Here is a 13,922-nt window from a genome sequence, read left to right as displayed (position 1 = left end):
ATTGTACATATTATTTTTTCTAGGCCAGGGTTAATTTTTCCTTTTTTCCCCTACTGAATGTACATACACTAATCTCCAACAGAATATATTATTTCCTGGAGTACTAGAGAAATGATGTATTATTTTATAACTATTTTGTACCTTTTTTGTAACTTTCTTTTTATTCCTCATCCCTGTTCATCTCATGTTGAAAATTTATTATTCAGTGTTCAACTGAATTGCTTTTCTTAATACACAGAGAATAAGTATATTCTGCCTCTAAAGGTTCATAATATTTTGAATCTCTTTGCAGCTCTTTATAGCTAGTTAATTGTGTATATCCCTTACTTTATAAGATGATCCATGCACTTCATTTTACAAATGAAAAAGCTGAGATTTGGTGTCTTAAAGGACTTACTCAAGAGTCCACAGGTACCTGCCAGAGACAGATCAGAATTTTTTAAAAAAGATAATCGAAATCAAATAACATACTTCTGTAGAAAGGAAATAATTTTTTTCTTTTCATTGTTTTTTAAGATTTAGAAGGCAGGATTCTTTATTAGTATTTCTTAGGAAAGATTTGATAATAGGAAAATTAATTTTTATAATAGTATTGACTACATTGTATGTACTTGATATTCATTTTTAATAGGAAGAACTCAAAAGAGAGATGAAAGAAAACACAGTTACTCTCAAAGGAAAAAAAGACAAGGTAAGAGTTTTATATAATTCTCATAAATTTCTTTATAACCATTTTGTTTTCTAACATCTATTTAGTAAATTTTTATCATAAATTGGAAAATAACATCAAAAATATATCACACAAAAGATATGGTACCAACATAAAATGGAATAGTACTCAGCCATAGAAAAGAACAAAATAATACCATTTGCAGCAATGGACCTAGAGATTGCATACTGAATGAAGTCAGAGAAGGAACTATACATATGGTCACTTCTATGTGGAATCTAAAAAAGGCTATAAATGAGCTTATCTACAAAACAAAAATAGAGTTACAGATGTAGAAATTAGATTTATGATTACCAGGGAGTAAGAGGCTGGGAAGGGATAAATTGGAAGATTGGAATTGATATATACACACTGCTCCTACTGCTACTGCTAAGTCACTTCAGTTGTGTCCGACTCTGTGCGACCCCATAGACGGCAGCCCACCAGGCTGCCCCATCCCTGGGATTCTTCAGGCAAGAACACTCAAGTGGGTTGCCACTTCCTTCTCCAATGCATGAAAGTGAAAAGTGAAAGTGAAGTCGCTCAGTTGTGTCTGACTCTTTGCGACCCCATGGACTGCAGCCTACCAGGCTGCTCCGCCCATGGGATTTTCCAGGCAAGAGTACTGGAGTGGGTTGCCATTGCCTTCTCCGATATACACACAATTATGTATAAAATAGATAACTACTAAGGACCTCCTGTATAGCTCAGGGACTTCTACTGTAATGGCCTATATGGGAAAAGAATCTAAACAAGATTGGATATATGCGTATGCATACATATAACAGATTCACTTTGCTATACACCTGAAACTAACACAATGTTATAAATCAACTATACACCAAAATTTTTTTAAAATAATATATATCACACAATTTCATTTCCAAAATTGTTTCTTTATTAATCCAAAAGCATTAGCTAAAACATTTCAAAGCATCTGTCATTTGGAAATTTAGAGAAGATTTTAATCTTTTAAAAATTTTATTATAGTATTAAATTAGGTACATTTGTGTTTCTTGAGAAATTTCCAATGTTAGAGGGAAAACATTTCATTTAAAAATTTTAAAGCTCATGTTTAGATTATGTCTAATTTTGAGTTTTTGAGAGGGCTAAACAAATCACATCTTGCTTCTTAAATCTGAACCAGTTTAGAAAGGTAGTGAAAATCAAAATAGTATCTTTTCAGTTCAGTTCAGTTCAGTTGCTCAGTCGTGTCTGACTCTTTGCGACCCCATGAACCACAGCACTCCAGGCCTCCCTGTCCGTCACCATCTCCCGGAGTCTACCCAAACCCATGTCCATTGAGTCAGTGATGCCATCCAACCATCTCATCCTCTGTTGTCCCCTTCTCATCCTGCCCTTAGTCTTTCCCAGCATCAGGGTCTTTTCAAATGAGTCAGCTCTTCGCATCAGGTGGCCAAAGTATCGGAGTTTCAGCTTCAACATCAGTCCTTCATCTTTATTATTGATAAACAATATTGGATAATGTGGCTTATATTTGAAGAAAACAGGATTTCTTAATCCTGAAATCCCAAATTAAACAAGTTTATCTACTCTTGTCATAGATAGAGCTGGATTAGGACAAGTCTACCCACTTGAATGACCTGCTCTTTTAAGATACATGGCGTAGAGGAGAATGTGTGCTTCTTTGGTTACCCAAGGGGAGAAATAAGGAAGAGGTTGAATTATATGTCCACAATTAATCCTTCCATATTCAGCAATCCTGTTAAGCCATTGATCTTCCCCTAAGGAAGCAGAGAGAGGTTAGGAATGTTCCCTGCACATGAAAGGAAGCATCAAGTATGAAAAAGGGAGGTAATATTCAGCTTCAATATATTTGGTAATATAGGATTATTACAGAAGAGTGTTCTTGCAAATTTTAGTTAAAGTGAGTAAATATTCTTTATATATAGTGATGTAGTCTCCTAAGTCTCCACAGAAGTTGCTCTGACTGTAAACTGAAGAAAACAGAGTTGTTGAGAACAGTTCAGTTGTTAAGGTATAGATGGTGCTTTAATTTTGATACGTTTGTGTTCAAAGAAGGGCTTCCCAGGTGTCGCTAGTGGTAAACAACCCACCTGCCAGTGCAGGAAATGGCAAGAGATACGGGTCTAATCCCTGTGTCAGGAAGATACCTGGAAGAGGGCATGGTAACCCACTCCAATATTCTTGCCTAGAGAATCCTATAGACAGAGGAGCCTGGCAGGCTACAGTCTGTAGTCACAAAGAGTTGGACACGACTGAAGTGAGTGTTCGAAGAGAAGAAAAAAAGAATTATTGTACCTGTAAATGAATATTAAGTGCTCCATGTGTCCAGACACATATAACAGACACGAAAACATTATATATGGAGAAATTATTGTCATATTAGAATTAGCTGGGAGGATTAGATACAGACTGGGCTTCCCTGGTGGCTCAGACAGTAAAGCACCTGTCTGCAATGAGGGAGACCCGGGTTAAACCCCTGGGTTGGAAAGATCCCCTGGAGAAGGAAATGGCAATCCACTCCAGTACTCTTGCCTGGACAATCCCATGGACAAAGGAGCCTAGTAGGCTACAGTCCATGGGGTTGCAAAGAGTCAGACACAACTGAGTGACTTCACTTACATACAGACTAAGCAAAGTGTCTGATGAAGATAATACATTGGTTAAACTCCAGTACTTCTAAATATAGAATATGTTCATATTGTGAAAATATATATCAGATATTCTTGCAGATTTGTTTTGATTCCTGTATAATCCTAGTAATATATATCTATTCTCTGTATACATTATCAAATAGATTAGTTAATTCCCTATAGTTTATCTGGGGGTCTGGATATATATATATTGCAAATAATGAGAAAATGATAAATGAAAAGATTTAAATAGGCTTTTGTGTGCTATGCTTTATTCCAACAATATTGAAGTATTACAAACCTTATATATGATAATTGTTAGGTTTATCAATCAAAAATTTCTGAGTTTGGGTATGTTACTTCTTCATACTTCAGTCTTATCTATAAAACAACTTTCTCAAAAGTTGTTATGAAGATTAAATGAGATAGTATTTGTGAAGCATTTGAAATTGTGCTTGGCACATAGGACATGCTGAATAAGTATTTGTTTAAAAAGTATTACAGAGAAAAGCATGAATGTTCTGTATATATGCATCACTGGAAAGGTAATAGAAAAGAATGTAACTTGTAGGAGAGTAATACATCTTCATGAGGTATTACAAAGAGGGTTATTTCAGTAGTCTAGAATGCTGGTGCATTTTCTTTGTCTACCAAGCTACTAGGGAAATGTTAGATTCCCAGATATGACCACAAGGTGGTATAGTTGCCATTCTCAGTCCTTTTGGGTGAAGAAAATTTGTCCATGAAAGCAGTTAAATTTTGGAGATTCTGAGGATGATTCCTGGTAAGTCCAGAGAGCAGAACAAGTTTTCTTTAATCAAAATTGTGTTATCAGCTATGTTATAGAAATATTTATGGAAAAGTATGTAAAATTTGCCCAGAGATAAAATTGCCAACATCTGCTGGATCATCGAAAAAGCAAGAGAGTTCCAGAAAAGCATCTATTTCTCCTTTATTGACTATGCCAAAGTCTTTGACTGTGTGGATCACAATAAACTGTGGAAAATTCTTCAAGAGATGGGAATACCAGACCACCTGACCTGCCTCTTGAGAAACCTATATGCAGGTCAGGAAGCAACAGTTAGAACTGGATATGGAACAACAGACTAGTTCCAAATAGGAAAAGAAGTACGTTGAGGCTGTATATTGTCATCCTGCTTATTTAACTTATAGCAGAGTACATCCTGAGAAACGCTGGGCTGGAAGAAGCACAAGCTGGAATCAAGATTGCCGGGAGAAATATCAATAACCTCAGATATGCAGATGACACCACCCTATGGCAGAAAGTGAAGAGGAACTAAAAAGCCTCTTGATGAAAGTGAAAGAGGAGAGTGAAAAAGTTGACTTAAAACTCAACATTCAGAAAACGAAGATCATGGCATCTGGTCCCATCACTTCATGGCAAATAGATGGAGAAACTGTCAGACTGTATTTTTCTGGGCTCCAAAATCACTGCAGATGGTGATTGCAGCCATGAAATTAAAAGACGCTTACTCCTTGGAAGGAAAGTTATGACCAACCTAGACTGCAAATTAAAAAGCAGAAACATTACTTTGCCAACAAAGGTCCGTCTAGTCAAGGCTATGGTTTTTCCAGTGGTCATGTATGGATGTGAGAGTTGAACTCTGAAGAAAGCTGAGCACCAAAGAATTGATGCTTTGAAACTGTGGTGTTGGAGAAGACTCTTGAGAGTCCCTTGGACTGCAAGGAGATCCAACCAGTCCATTCTAAAGGAGGTCAGTCCTGGGTGTTCTTTGGAAGGACTGATGCTAAAGCTGAAACTCCAATACTTTGGCCACCTGATGCGAAGAGTTGACTCGTTGGAAAAGACTCTGATGCTGGGAGGGATTGGGGGCAGGAGGAGAAGGGGATGACAGAGGATGAGATGGCTGATGGCATCACCATCTCAATGGACATGAGTCTGAATGAACTCCAGGAGTTGGTGATGGACAGGGAGGCCTGGCATGCTGCAGTTCATGGAGTCGCAAAGAGTCAGACATGACTGAGTGACTGAACTGAACTGAACTGGTGTAAAATGCATCTCTGAAAAAATGATACCAAAATTAATTTTTTGTGTGAAAAAGTATTATGAACTTGGCAAGAAACCTGCAAATTACCCCATTTATCTCCTTTAAAATTTTTTTTATTTTTAAATTGAGGTATAGTTTACTTACAGTATTATTAAATATAAATTTCAGTTATACAACATAGTGATTCACAATTTTTAAAGGTTATACTCCACTTGTAGTTATTATAAAATATTGGGTATACTCTCTGTGCTGTACAGTATATCCTTACAGCTTATTTATTTTATACATAGTATTTTGTGCCTCATAATCAGCTCCTTTATCTTGCCCTGAAAATTTCTCTAGGTTTTTACTTTCATAATTTTTCCTCTCTCCCCCTTTTTTTTTCTGAAGGTGAATGAAACTAGTAGATAGATAGAAAAGGGCTGATATTTTTATAGATGAAACAGGACTTATGAAAACATGAAAGAGATGCCTTTGGGCTGTAGGGTTATTGGAATGAATCACAAATTAAGATTTTTTTTTTCCACCAGGACTAGAGAATTGTCTTTGGAGACTTTCCAACTTTTGGTCAAATAGAGAGTTGAGATTATTATTTATTTTTATAGCAGCACTGTGAGGACAAAGGGAGAAAAAACCATTTCCATCTTTAAATAAGAAAAATAAAGTCATAAAGAAGATAGGTGTAATTTATTCAAAGTTTTCTACTCAATACTACACTTGAGTGTAAATTCTAGTTTATTTCAGTGTTATTTTTACAAGTTGCTGCACTTCAGTTAAAATGACACTTAATGATGACTTCTTTCATTTTTGTTGTTCAATAGAAAACACAGACATCTTTATTGGAAACACCTGAAACTAATTATTGGCAACTTGATTCTAAAGTACCTCTTTCACAAAATGTATCTCGAAGCTTCCCATCAGCTAATCAGAGCAGATCTTCAAAAGATAAAAGAGACTATTTGCGTACACCTGCCAAAAATATCTTATCTACACCATTACCAAAGGTTTGTTGCTAAAATTTCTAAGAAAGTTGTCTTTTCTTTTTTTTAAATAAAAAAGTCTCTGGTATCATATACCATATATCTGGTATCAAACACATAGGTATAATAACCTTTGTCTTGAAAGTTTTGGTTATTTGTTACACCAGTGTGAAATAGTTTAATTGTTGTATTCTATCACTGTACACATCTTAATGACATCTTGGGCAAATTTTATCACTTTCTGGCTTTTACCAGTGCATAGGTCCCTGATAGACAAGCTCTAATTTTGACTTGAATTTTCCAGTATCACCTCAGTTACCTGCCTTTGGTGTTTACTCCTCATCGTCTTGTTGCTGGAGTCTTTTAGTTTGCAGTGTCCTTGTGAAGCAGGTACCACTAGCAAGGTGGCTCATATCTAGCTATCTTCAACATGTCCACTTAATCCATGGGGAATTCTTTCAACCTTTCAGTGCTAAATGGTGGTGTATAATGCTCTACTTCTGACTTCCCTCTCCTCCTCTCTGCCATCTGTCTTACTCTGATTTCTTTTTACTTGTTCAGGTAGACATAAAGACAGATAACTAAGTCTTCTTACTAGGTTTATATCCACCTAGGGAATGAGATGCCAGTCTCCCCTTCTAGAAGGCACCATTAGTCATTATAAGGCTTCTTTAAAAAAAAAAAAAAGTTTAACTAGAGAATAATTACTTTACAATATTGTGATGGTTTCTGCCAGACATAAACATGAATCAGCCATAGGTATACATATGTCCCCTCAGTGGAAAATTACTCAACTATAAAAAGGAAAACTCCTTTTTAGAGTTATATCCTTACTTGCTTTGAGAGTTGATGGAGGAGTATTTCAATCTATCTTTACCCCCAAGCCAAAATTGTGTGCTTTTCCCTCCGTTTGTATAAATTGACTGGGAATAAGAGAGATATTTGGTGATTGTTAGTCCTGTTCTACCACCTTTTAATAAGCCTTAGAGAAGGAGGTAGCCCTAATTATACATTGCTTTCTTTAGAGTGTAAGTTACTAGCACTTTTCCCCCCAACTTTGTGCTTTAGTTGACAATTTCAGACAAAAATAGTCTCCTTTATGTCCTGTATTATATATATTGAATTATATGTACAGTATTATCCACCTCATGGAAATTATGAAAACTAGTAAAGTACATAGCAAGGCTATTATATGAAATTATCTTGTTGTATCTATTATTTTATTATTCAAAATATGAAATGATCTCTATTAAAGAATTGTTGTTAGGTTGCTAAATCATATCTAACTCTTTGCAATCCCATGGTCTGCAGCACATCAAACTTTCCTGTCCTTCACTGTATCCTGGAATTTGTGCAAGTTCATGTCCATTGAGTTTATGATGGCATCCAACCATCTCATCCTCTGGTTCCCCCTTCTCCTGCCCTCAGTCTTTCCTAGCATCAGGGTCTTTTCCAATGAGTTGGATATTCACATCAGGTAGCCAAAGTATTGGAGCTTCAGCTTCAGCATCAATCCTACCAATGAATATTTAGGGTTGATTTTATTCAGATGTTCAAGCTGGATTTAGAAAAGGCAGAGGAACCAGAGATCAAATTGCCAACATCCGCTGGATCATTGAAAAAGCAAGAGAGTTCCAGAAAAACATCTATTTCTGCTTTATTGACTATGCCAAAGCCTTTGACTGTGTGGATCACAACAAACTGTGGAAAATTCTGAAAGAAATGGGAATACCAGACCACCTTACCTGCCTCCTGAGAAATCTGTATTCAGGTCAAGGAGCAACAGTTAGAACTGGACATGGAACAATAGACTGCTTCCAAATTGGGAAAGGAGTACGTCAAGGCTGTATGTTGTCATCCTGCTTATTTAACTTATATGCAGAGTACATCATGCAAAATGCCAGGCTGGATGAAGTACAAGCTGGAATCAAGATTGCTGGGAGAAATATCAATAACCTCAGATATGCAGATGACACCACCCTTATGGCAGAAAGTGAAGAAGAACTAAAAAGCCTCTTGATGAAAGTGAAAGAGGAGATTGAAAAAGCTGGCTTAAAACTCAACATTCAGAAAACCAAGATCATGGCATCCAGTTCCATCACTTCATGGCAAATAGATGGGGAGACAGTGGAAACAGTGATGGACTTTATTTTCTTGGGCTCCAAAATCACTGCAGGTGGTGGTTGCAGCCATGAAATTAAAAGATGCTTGCTCCTTGGAAGAAAAGCTATGACAAACCTAGACAGTGTATTAAAAAGCAGAGACATTACTTTGCCAGCAAAAGTCCATCTAGTCAAAGCTATGGTTTTTCCAGTAGTCATGTATGGATGTGAGAGTTGGACTATAAAGAAAGCTGAGCACCAGAGAATTGATGCTTTTGAACTGTGGTGTTGGAGAAGACTCTTGAGAGTCCCTTGGACTGCAAGGAGATCCAACCAGTCCATCCTAAAGGAAATCAGTCCTGAATATTCATTGGAAGGATTGATGCTGAAGCTGAAACTCCAATACTTTGGCCACCTGATGTGAAGAACTGACTCATTGGAAAAGACCCAGATGCTGGGAAAGATTGAGGGCAGGAGGAGAAGGGGACAACAGAGGATGAGACGGTTGGATAGCATCACTGATTCAAAGGACATGAATTTGAGCAAACTCCGGGAGTTGTGATGGACAGGGAAGCCTGGGTGCTGCAATTCATGGGGTCGCAAAGAGTCGGACATGACTGAGCAACTGAACTGAACTGAACTTTCTTTCAGATTAATTGGTTTGATCTCCTTGTAGTCCAAGGAACTCTGAAGAGTCTTCTCCAGTTCGAAAGCATCAGTTCTTTGGTGCTCAGCCTTTTTTATGGTTCAATTCCACATCCATACATGACTACTGGAAAAACCATAATTTTGACTAGATGGACCTTTGTTGGCAAAGTGATGTCTCTGCTTTTTAATACGCTATCTAGGCTTGTCATAGCTTTCCTTCTAATGAGCAAGTGTCTTTCAATTTAATGGCTGCAGTCACCATCGGCAGTGCTTTGGAGCCCAAGAAAATTAAATCTGTCACTGCTTCCATTTTTTCCCCTTCTATTTGCCATGAAGTGACAGGACTGAAGTTAAAACGCTTGTTTGTAACTGTTAAAGCTTCAATACTTTGGCCACTTGATGCAAAGAGCTGACTCATTGGAAAAGACCCTGATGCCAGAAAGATTGAGGGCAGGAGGAGAAGGGGGTGACAGAGGATGAGATGGTTGGATGGCATCACTTATTCAATGAACATGAGTTTGAGCAAACTCCAGGAGATAGTGAAGGACAGGGAAGCCTGGCATGTTGCAGCCCATGGGCTCCCAGAGTCAGACATGACTTAGCCACTGAATAACAAAAAACAACAACTCCATAAACATTGAGGAGAAAGCTTTTTTCCTTTTTTTCCCCTTTAACTGAGTGAGCTCCAAGTTGAGTCAAATTCAGCCCTGTAAATGAAATTGTCTAGAGAATCACTAAATGAGTGAAAGTGAAGTTGCTCAGTCGTGCCCGACTCTTTGCGACCCCATGGACTGTAGCCTACCAGGCTCCTCCGTCCTTGGGATTCTCCAGGCAAGAGTACTGGAGTGGGTTGCCGTTTCCTTCTCCAGGAGATCTTCCCAACCCAGGGATCGAACCCGGGTCTCCAGCATTGCAGGCAGATGCTTTACCATCTGAGCCACTAGACAGGTCAAATATTGACAACTTTTTTAGCATAAAATTTTGAAAGAGCTCCCAAGTGTGTTTTGCTCTGTTCATTGGCTGCCAGGCTGGACCAGGAATGTACTTTTTAAGAGAGCAGGGGATGAGATGAGGAAGAGTTCAGGCACTGCTAGTTTTGCTCTTCTTACAGAGGTTCAGCCATTTAAAAAAAAGAAACAACTCTTTAGGTTGTGGCAAGCTTTTTGTTAATTTCCACAGTTATAAACAAATTGATTTTGACCACTTTTACTGGCATTTTTATTGCTTTGTGGAAGAGCAAATTTTTCGAGTTTTACTCTGCCATTCTTGCTGATATCAGTGACCTTACTTTTTAAAGACAATTTTTAAAAATTATAAAACTTACATATTACAGGATAATATGGAATACTAAACATTGACTAATGGAATTACTTTATCAACAAAACATGAGCAAACTTGCTTTCTTATAAATCAGGATTTTTATGTAGTAATAAAAGCTCTCAGTCCTTTGTTCTTAATCATTGTTCGAAATGTTAAAGTCTCTCTTAAGGTTGTTGGCTACTGAAGCTGGAGTGTCTCTCCCATCCTTCCTTTCTCCTCTCGCTCCCTCTCCCCCATTATTTTATTAAAAACTTCTGAATTAAATTCTTATCCAAAATTTCTACTTCATACACATGCCAATAATAATGGAGAGTTACTATTGATTGTTAAAGACTCAACCTGCCTTTATTAACAATATATGTTTTATTTGATGGGATAATGTTTTGTTTTTTTTTTATTTTGGATAGGCATATACTGTGAAAACACCAACAAAACTAAAAATTCAGCAAAGAGGAAACAAGAATGTACCCATTGAAGAAAGTAATAGTAAAAAGAGAAAAATGGTCTTTGAGTTTGATGTTAATTCGGATAGTTCAGAAACTACCGATCTTTTGGTAAAATTATTACAAATAATCAGCATTTATTGTTTACATTATTATATTTCTATATTATTTCTTGATATATGTGTATAATATATGTGCATAGTATCTATTACTGCAATACTGAAAAGAAGTGAAAATCTATAATATAGGACTCTCTGCTTTTGCAGCATTTTAAAATTTAGGGTTAGAAAAATCTTTATCAACTTCAGAAAACAGGACATTTTGAAATCCTTGATATGACATAGTTGGTATTTGAGATGACTAATTCTCTTGTTTTCCAGAAGAGTGTTATTTTCTTTGCCTTTTTCTTTTTGAGGCCCACTGAATACCTTTAATCTTGCTGCAGCCAAATTTGTTGTTCAGGACTTCTCTTGATTTTGCCTATTATAAATGTTTTCTTTAATTTTATACCACTTATTGATTGAAAACAATAACATTTCTATGATTCTTAAAGAGTTAATGTGTTAAAAATGGCATGTTAAGGAGGATAGTTCCTCTGGCAGTTTGTATGACCAGTTACTCCCTACTTCATACATATCATTATTTTCTAAAGGTATAATAATAATCTATTAAGAATAATTAAACTTATACTCATTTAGTTTAAAACCAGATTAACCTCATTATACAAAATGGAGCAATTTACCAAAGATTCTTAATTAAAAAATTGTAATTAAAGCCATTTGTTTTATTATTGCAACTCATAACTATGAGATTCTTCAAGCTTTTATACTGCTTTGAGACTTCTGCTTTCATTTGTTCTAGAATAATAAATAGCTGTAATCTTAAAATTGTAATTATTTAAGTTAATTTAAAGAAAATTTCTACTCTAGTATCTCTTTGTTTTATAGATAATAATTAAGACTGTGAACCAGGCACTACTGCAAAAACTTTACACAGAATACTTCAGTTATTTCTTAAAACAATCTAACACTCTAGAAGTAGAGACAGAGTTCTTATTCTCATTTTACAGATGAGGAAACTGAGTCACACTGGTACTTTTCCAATATCACATAATTAGAAAGTCATGGAGCCAAAATTTGAACACCAACTATCCAACTCCATGGCCTATGTATGTCATTGTACACAGTAATTTCCAGGTAAAACTGAAGTCAAGATATTTAAAAAAGTGATGAGAATTAGTAGAAAGAGCATGAGCTCTGGAATTAGAGATACTAGGTCTAGAATTCATACTGTTTTTCTCTGAATTTAGGCTAGTTTCTTAACTTATCTGAGATTTGGAATAACTCATGATTTCATGTCATTTTTAAAAGTAGCATCACAACTTTGTAACACCATGAACACTACAGTATTTTATTTATACTATTACAGTTTAAATTATCTAAGAAGACATTTCACAATAGGCTTTATCAGTTATAATTATCACATGAAATTAAAGGTCTTTGATAAAGTCAAATACATGGGAAATTATAAAAGCTGAAATGATTGTAATTTTGGTTTCTAACTTTACTTTTTATTTTCTACATAACTTAAAAGCTAATGCTTAATTTATCTATATTGCTGGGCACACAATATATGAAGATATAATTGTGACATCAGTAACAGAAGGAAAATGGAGCTGTTTGTGTAGGCTATTGAAGTTAGTATAAATTCAAATTAGGTTACTATAATGTTTGGTTGTTATATGTAATCCCTATGGTAACCACAAAAGCATAGAATATACACAAAAGGAAATGGGAAGGAAATCAAAACATTTTGCTACCAAAAATTTTACCTAGACAGAAAAGAAGGTAATAATAGAGGAAATGAGTGACCAAAACCGAATCAAAACAAAACAAAACATCTATAAAGCATATAGGAAATGAATATCAAAGATTCATGGGGTTGCAAAGAGCTGAGCGACTGAACTGAACTGAGTCTCTCTTTATCAGTAATTACTTACATATGAGTAATTTACAATGTATATTTGGAGGATTATATACTCCAATAAACAAAAAGAGACTCATGTTAGCTTCAAATTGGCTAAATGTGAAAGGATGGAAAAAGATATGCAAATAGTAACCCAAAAAGAGGTGGGTTGGTTTTACCAATATCTGACAAAATAGATTTTAAATCAAAAAGTACAAGAAACAAAGACATTATATGTAAATAAGAGGTTCAGTATAGCAAGAAGTTATGACAATTTTAATCATTTATACACCTAATAACATACCCTTAAAATATATGAAGCAAAGCTTTATAGAATTGAAGAAATGGACAGTTATACATTAATAGTTGGATACTTCAATACCTCTCCTTCAATAATGGGTAAAACAACTAGACAGAAGATAAATAAGGAAATAAGATTGGAACAACACACACCAAATAGATTTAATAGACACATATAGAACATTCAGTTCAACAAAAGAATACACATTCTTCCCAACTGTACATGGATATTCTCCAGGATAGACCATATAGGTCCCAAAACAAATCTCAGTAGATTTAAAAAACTAGGCATCATATATAAATTATCTTCTCTGAATACAAAGAGATGAAGTTAGAGATCAGAAAGAGAAGGAAAACTAGAAAATTCACAAATTTGTGAGAATTAATACGCTTATAACCAATGGATCAGAGAAGAAAACACAAGGGGAATTTAACTTAGAGATGAATGAAAGTGAAAACACAATACACCAAAACTTATGTGAGACAGAAAAACCAGCGCTCTAAGGGAAATGTATAGCTCTAAATTCCTACACTGAAAAAGAAAAAAAATCAATAAACTAACTTTTTACCTGAAAGAACTAGAAAAAGAAGATCAGATTAAACCCAAAGGTGACAGAGGAGAGAAATAATAAGAATGGAGATAAACAAATTAGGGAAAAGAAAACAGAGAAAATGAATGAAGTCAAAATTTATTTCTTTGAAAAGGTCAATTAAGTTGACAAATCTTAGCTTGACTGACAAAAAAATCGAGTAACTTAAGTCAGAAATATAATTGGAGATGTTATTACCAACCTTTTAGAGATAGAG

At 35.5% G+C, this 13,922-nt stretch overlaps 1 protein-coding gene across 2 annotated transcripts in view; it reads left to right on the top strand.

Annotated features, from left to right (window-relative positions):
* Window positions 1-13,922, top strand: part of SYCP1 (synaptonemal complex protein 1) — a 143,622-nt gene that overhangs the window by 128,252 nt on the left and 1,448 nt on the right. For both annotated transcript variants that reach the window (XM_005911073.2, XM_005911072.2), the window contains 3 exons: window positions 632-691; window positions 6,179-6,361; window positions 10,815-10,961. In XM_005911073.2, coding sequence (XP_005911135.2) covers window positions 632-691; window positions 6,179-6,361; window positions 10,815-10,961 — 390 coding nt within the window. The remainder of the gene's footprint in view (window positions 1-631; window positions 692-6,178; window positions 6,362-10,814; window positions 10,962-13,922) is intronic.

This window comes from Bos mutus, chromosome 3, assembly GCF_027580195.1.
Source record: "Bos mutus isolate GX-2022 chromosome 3, NWIPB_WYAK_1.1, whole genome shotgun sequence".
NCBI classification, from domain to species: Eukaryota; Metazoa; Chordata; class Mammalia; order Artiodactyla; family Bovidae; genus Bos; species Bos mutus.
The sequence above is the reverse complement of the archived record's forward strand: the minus strand, read 5'-3'. Positions and strand labels throughout refer to the sequence as shown.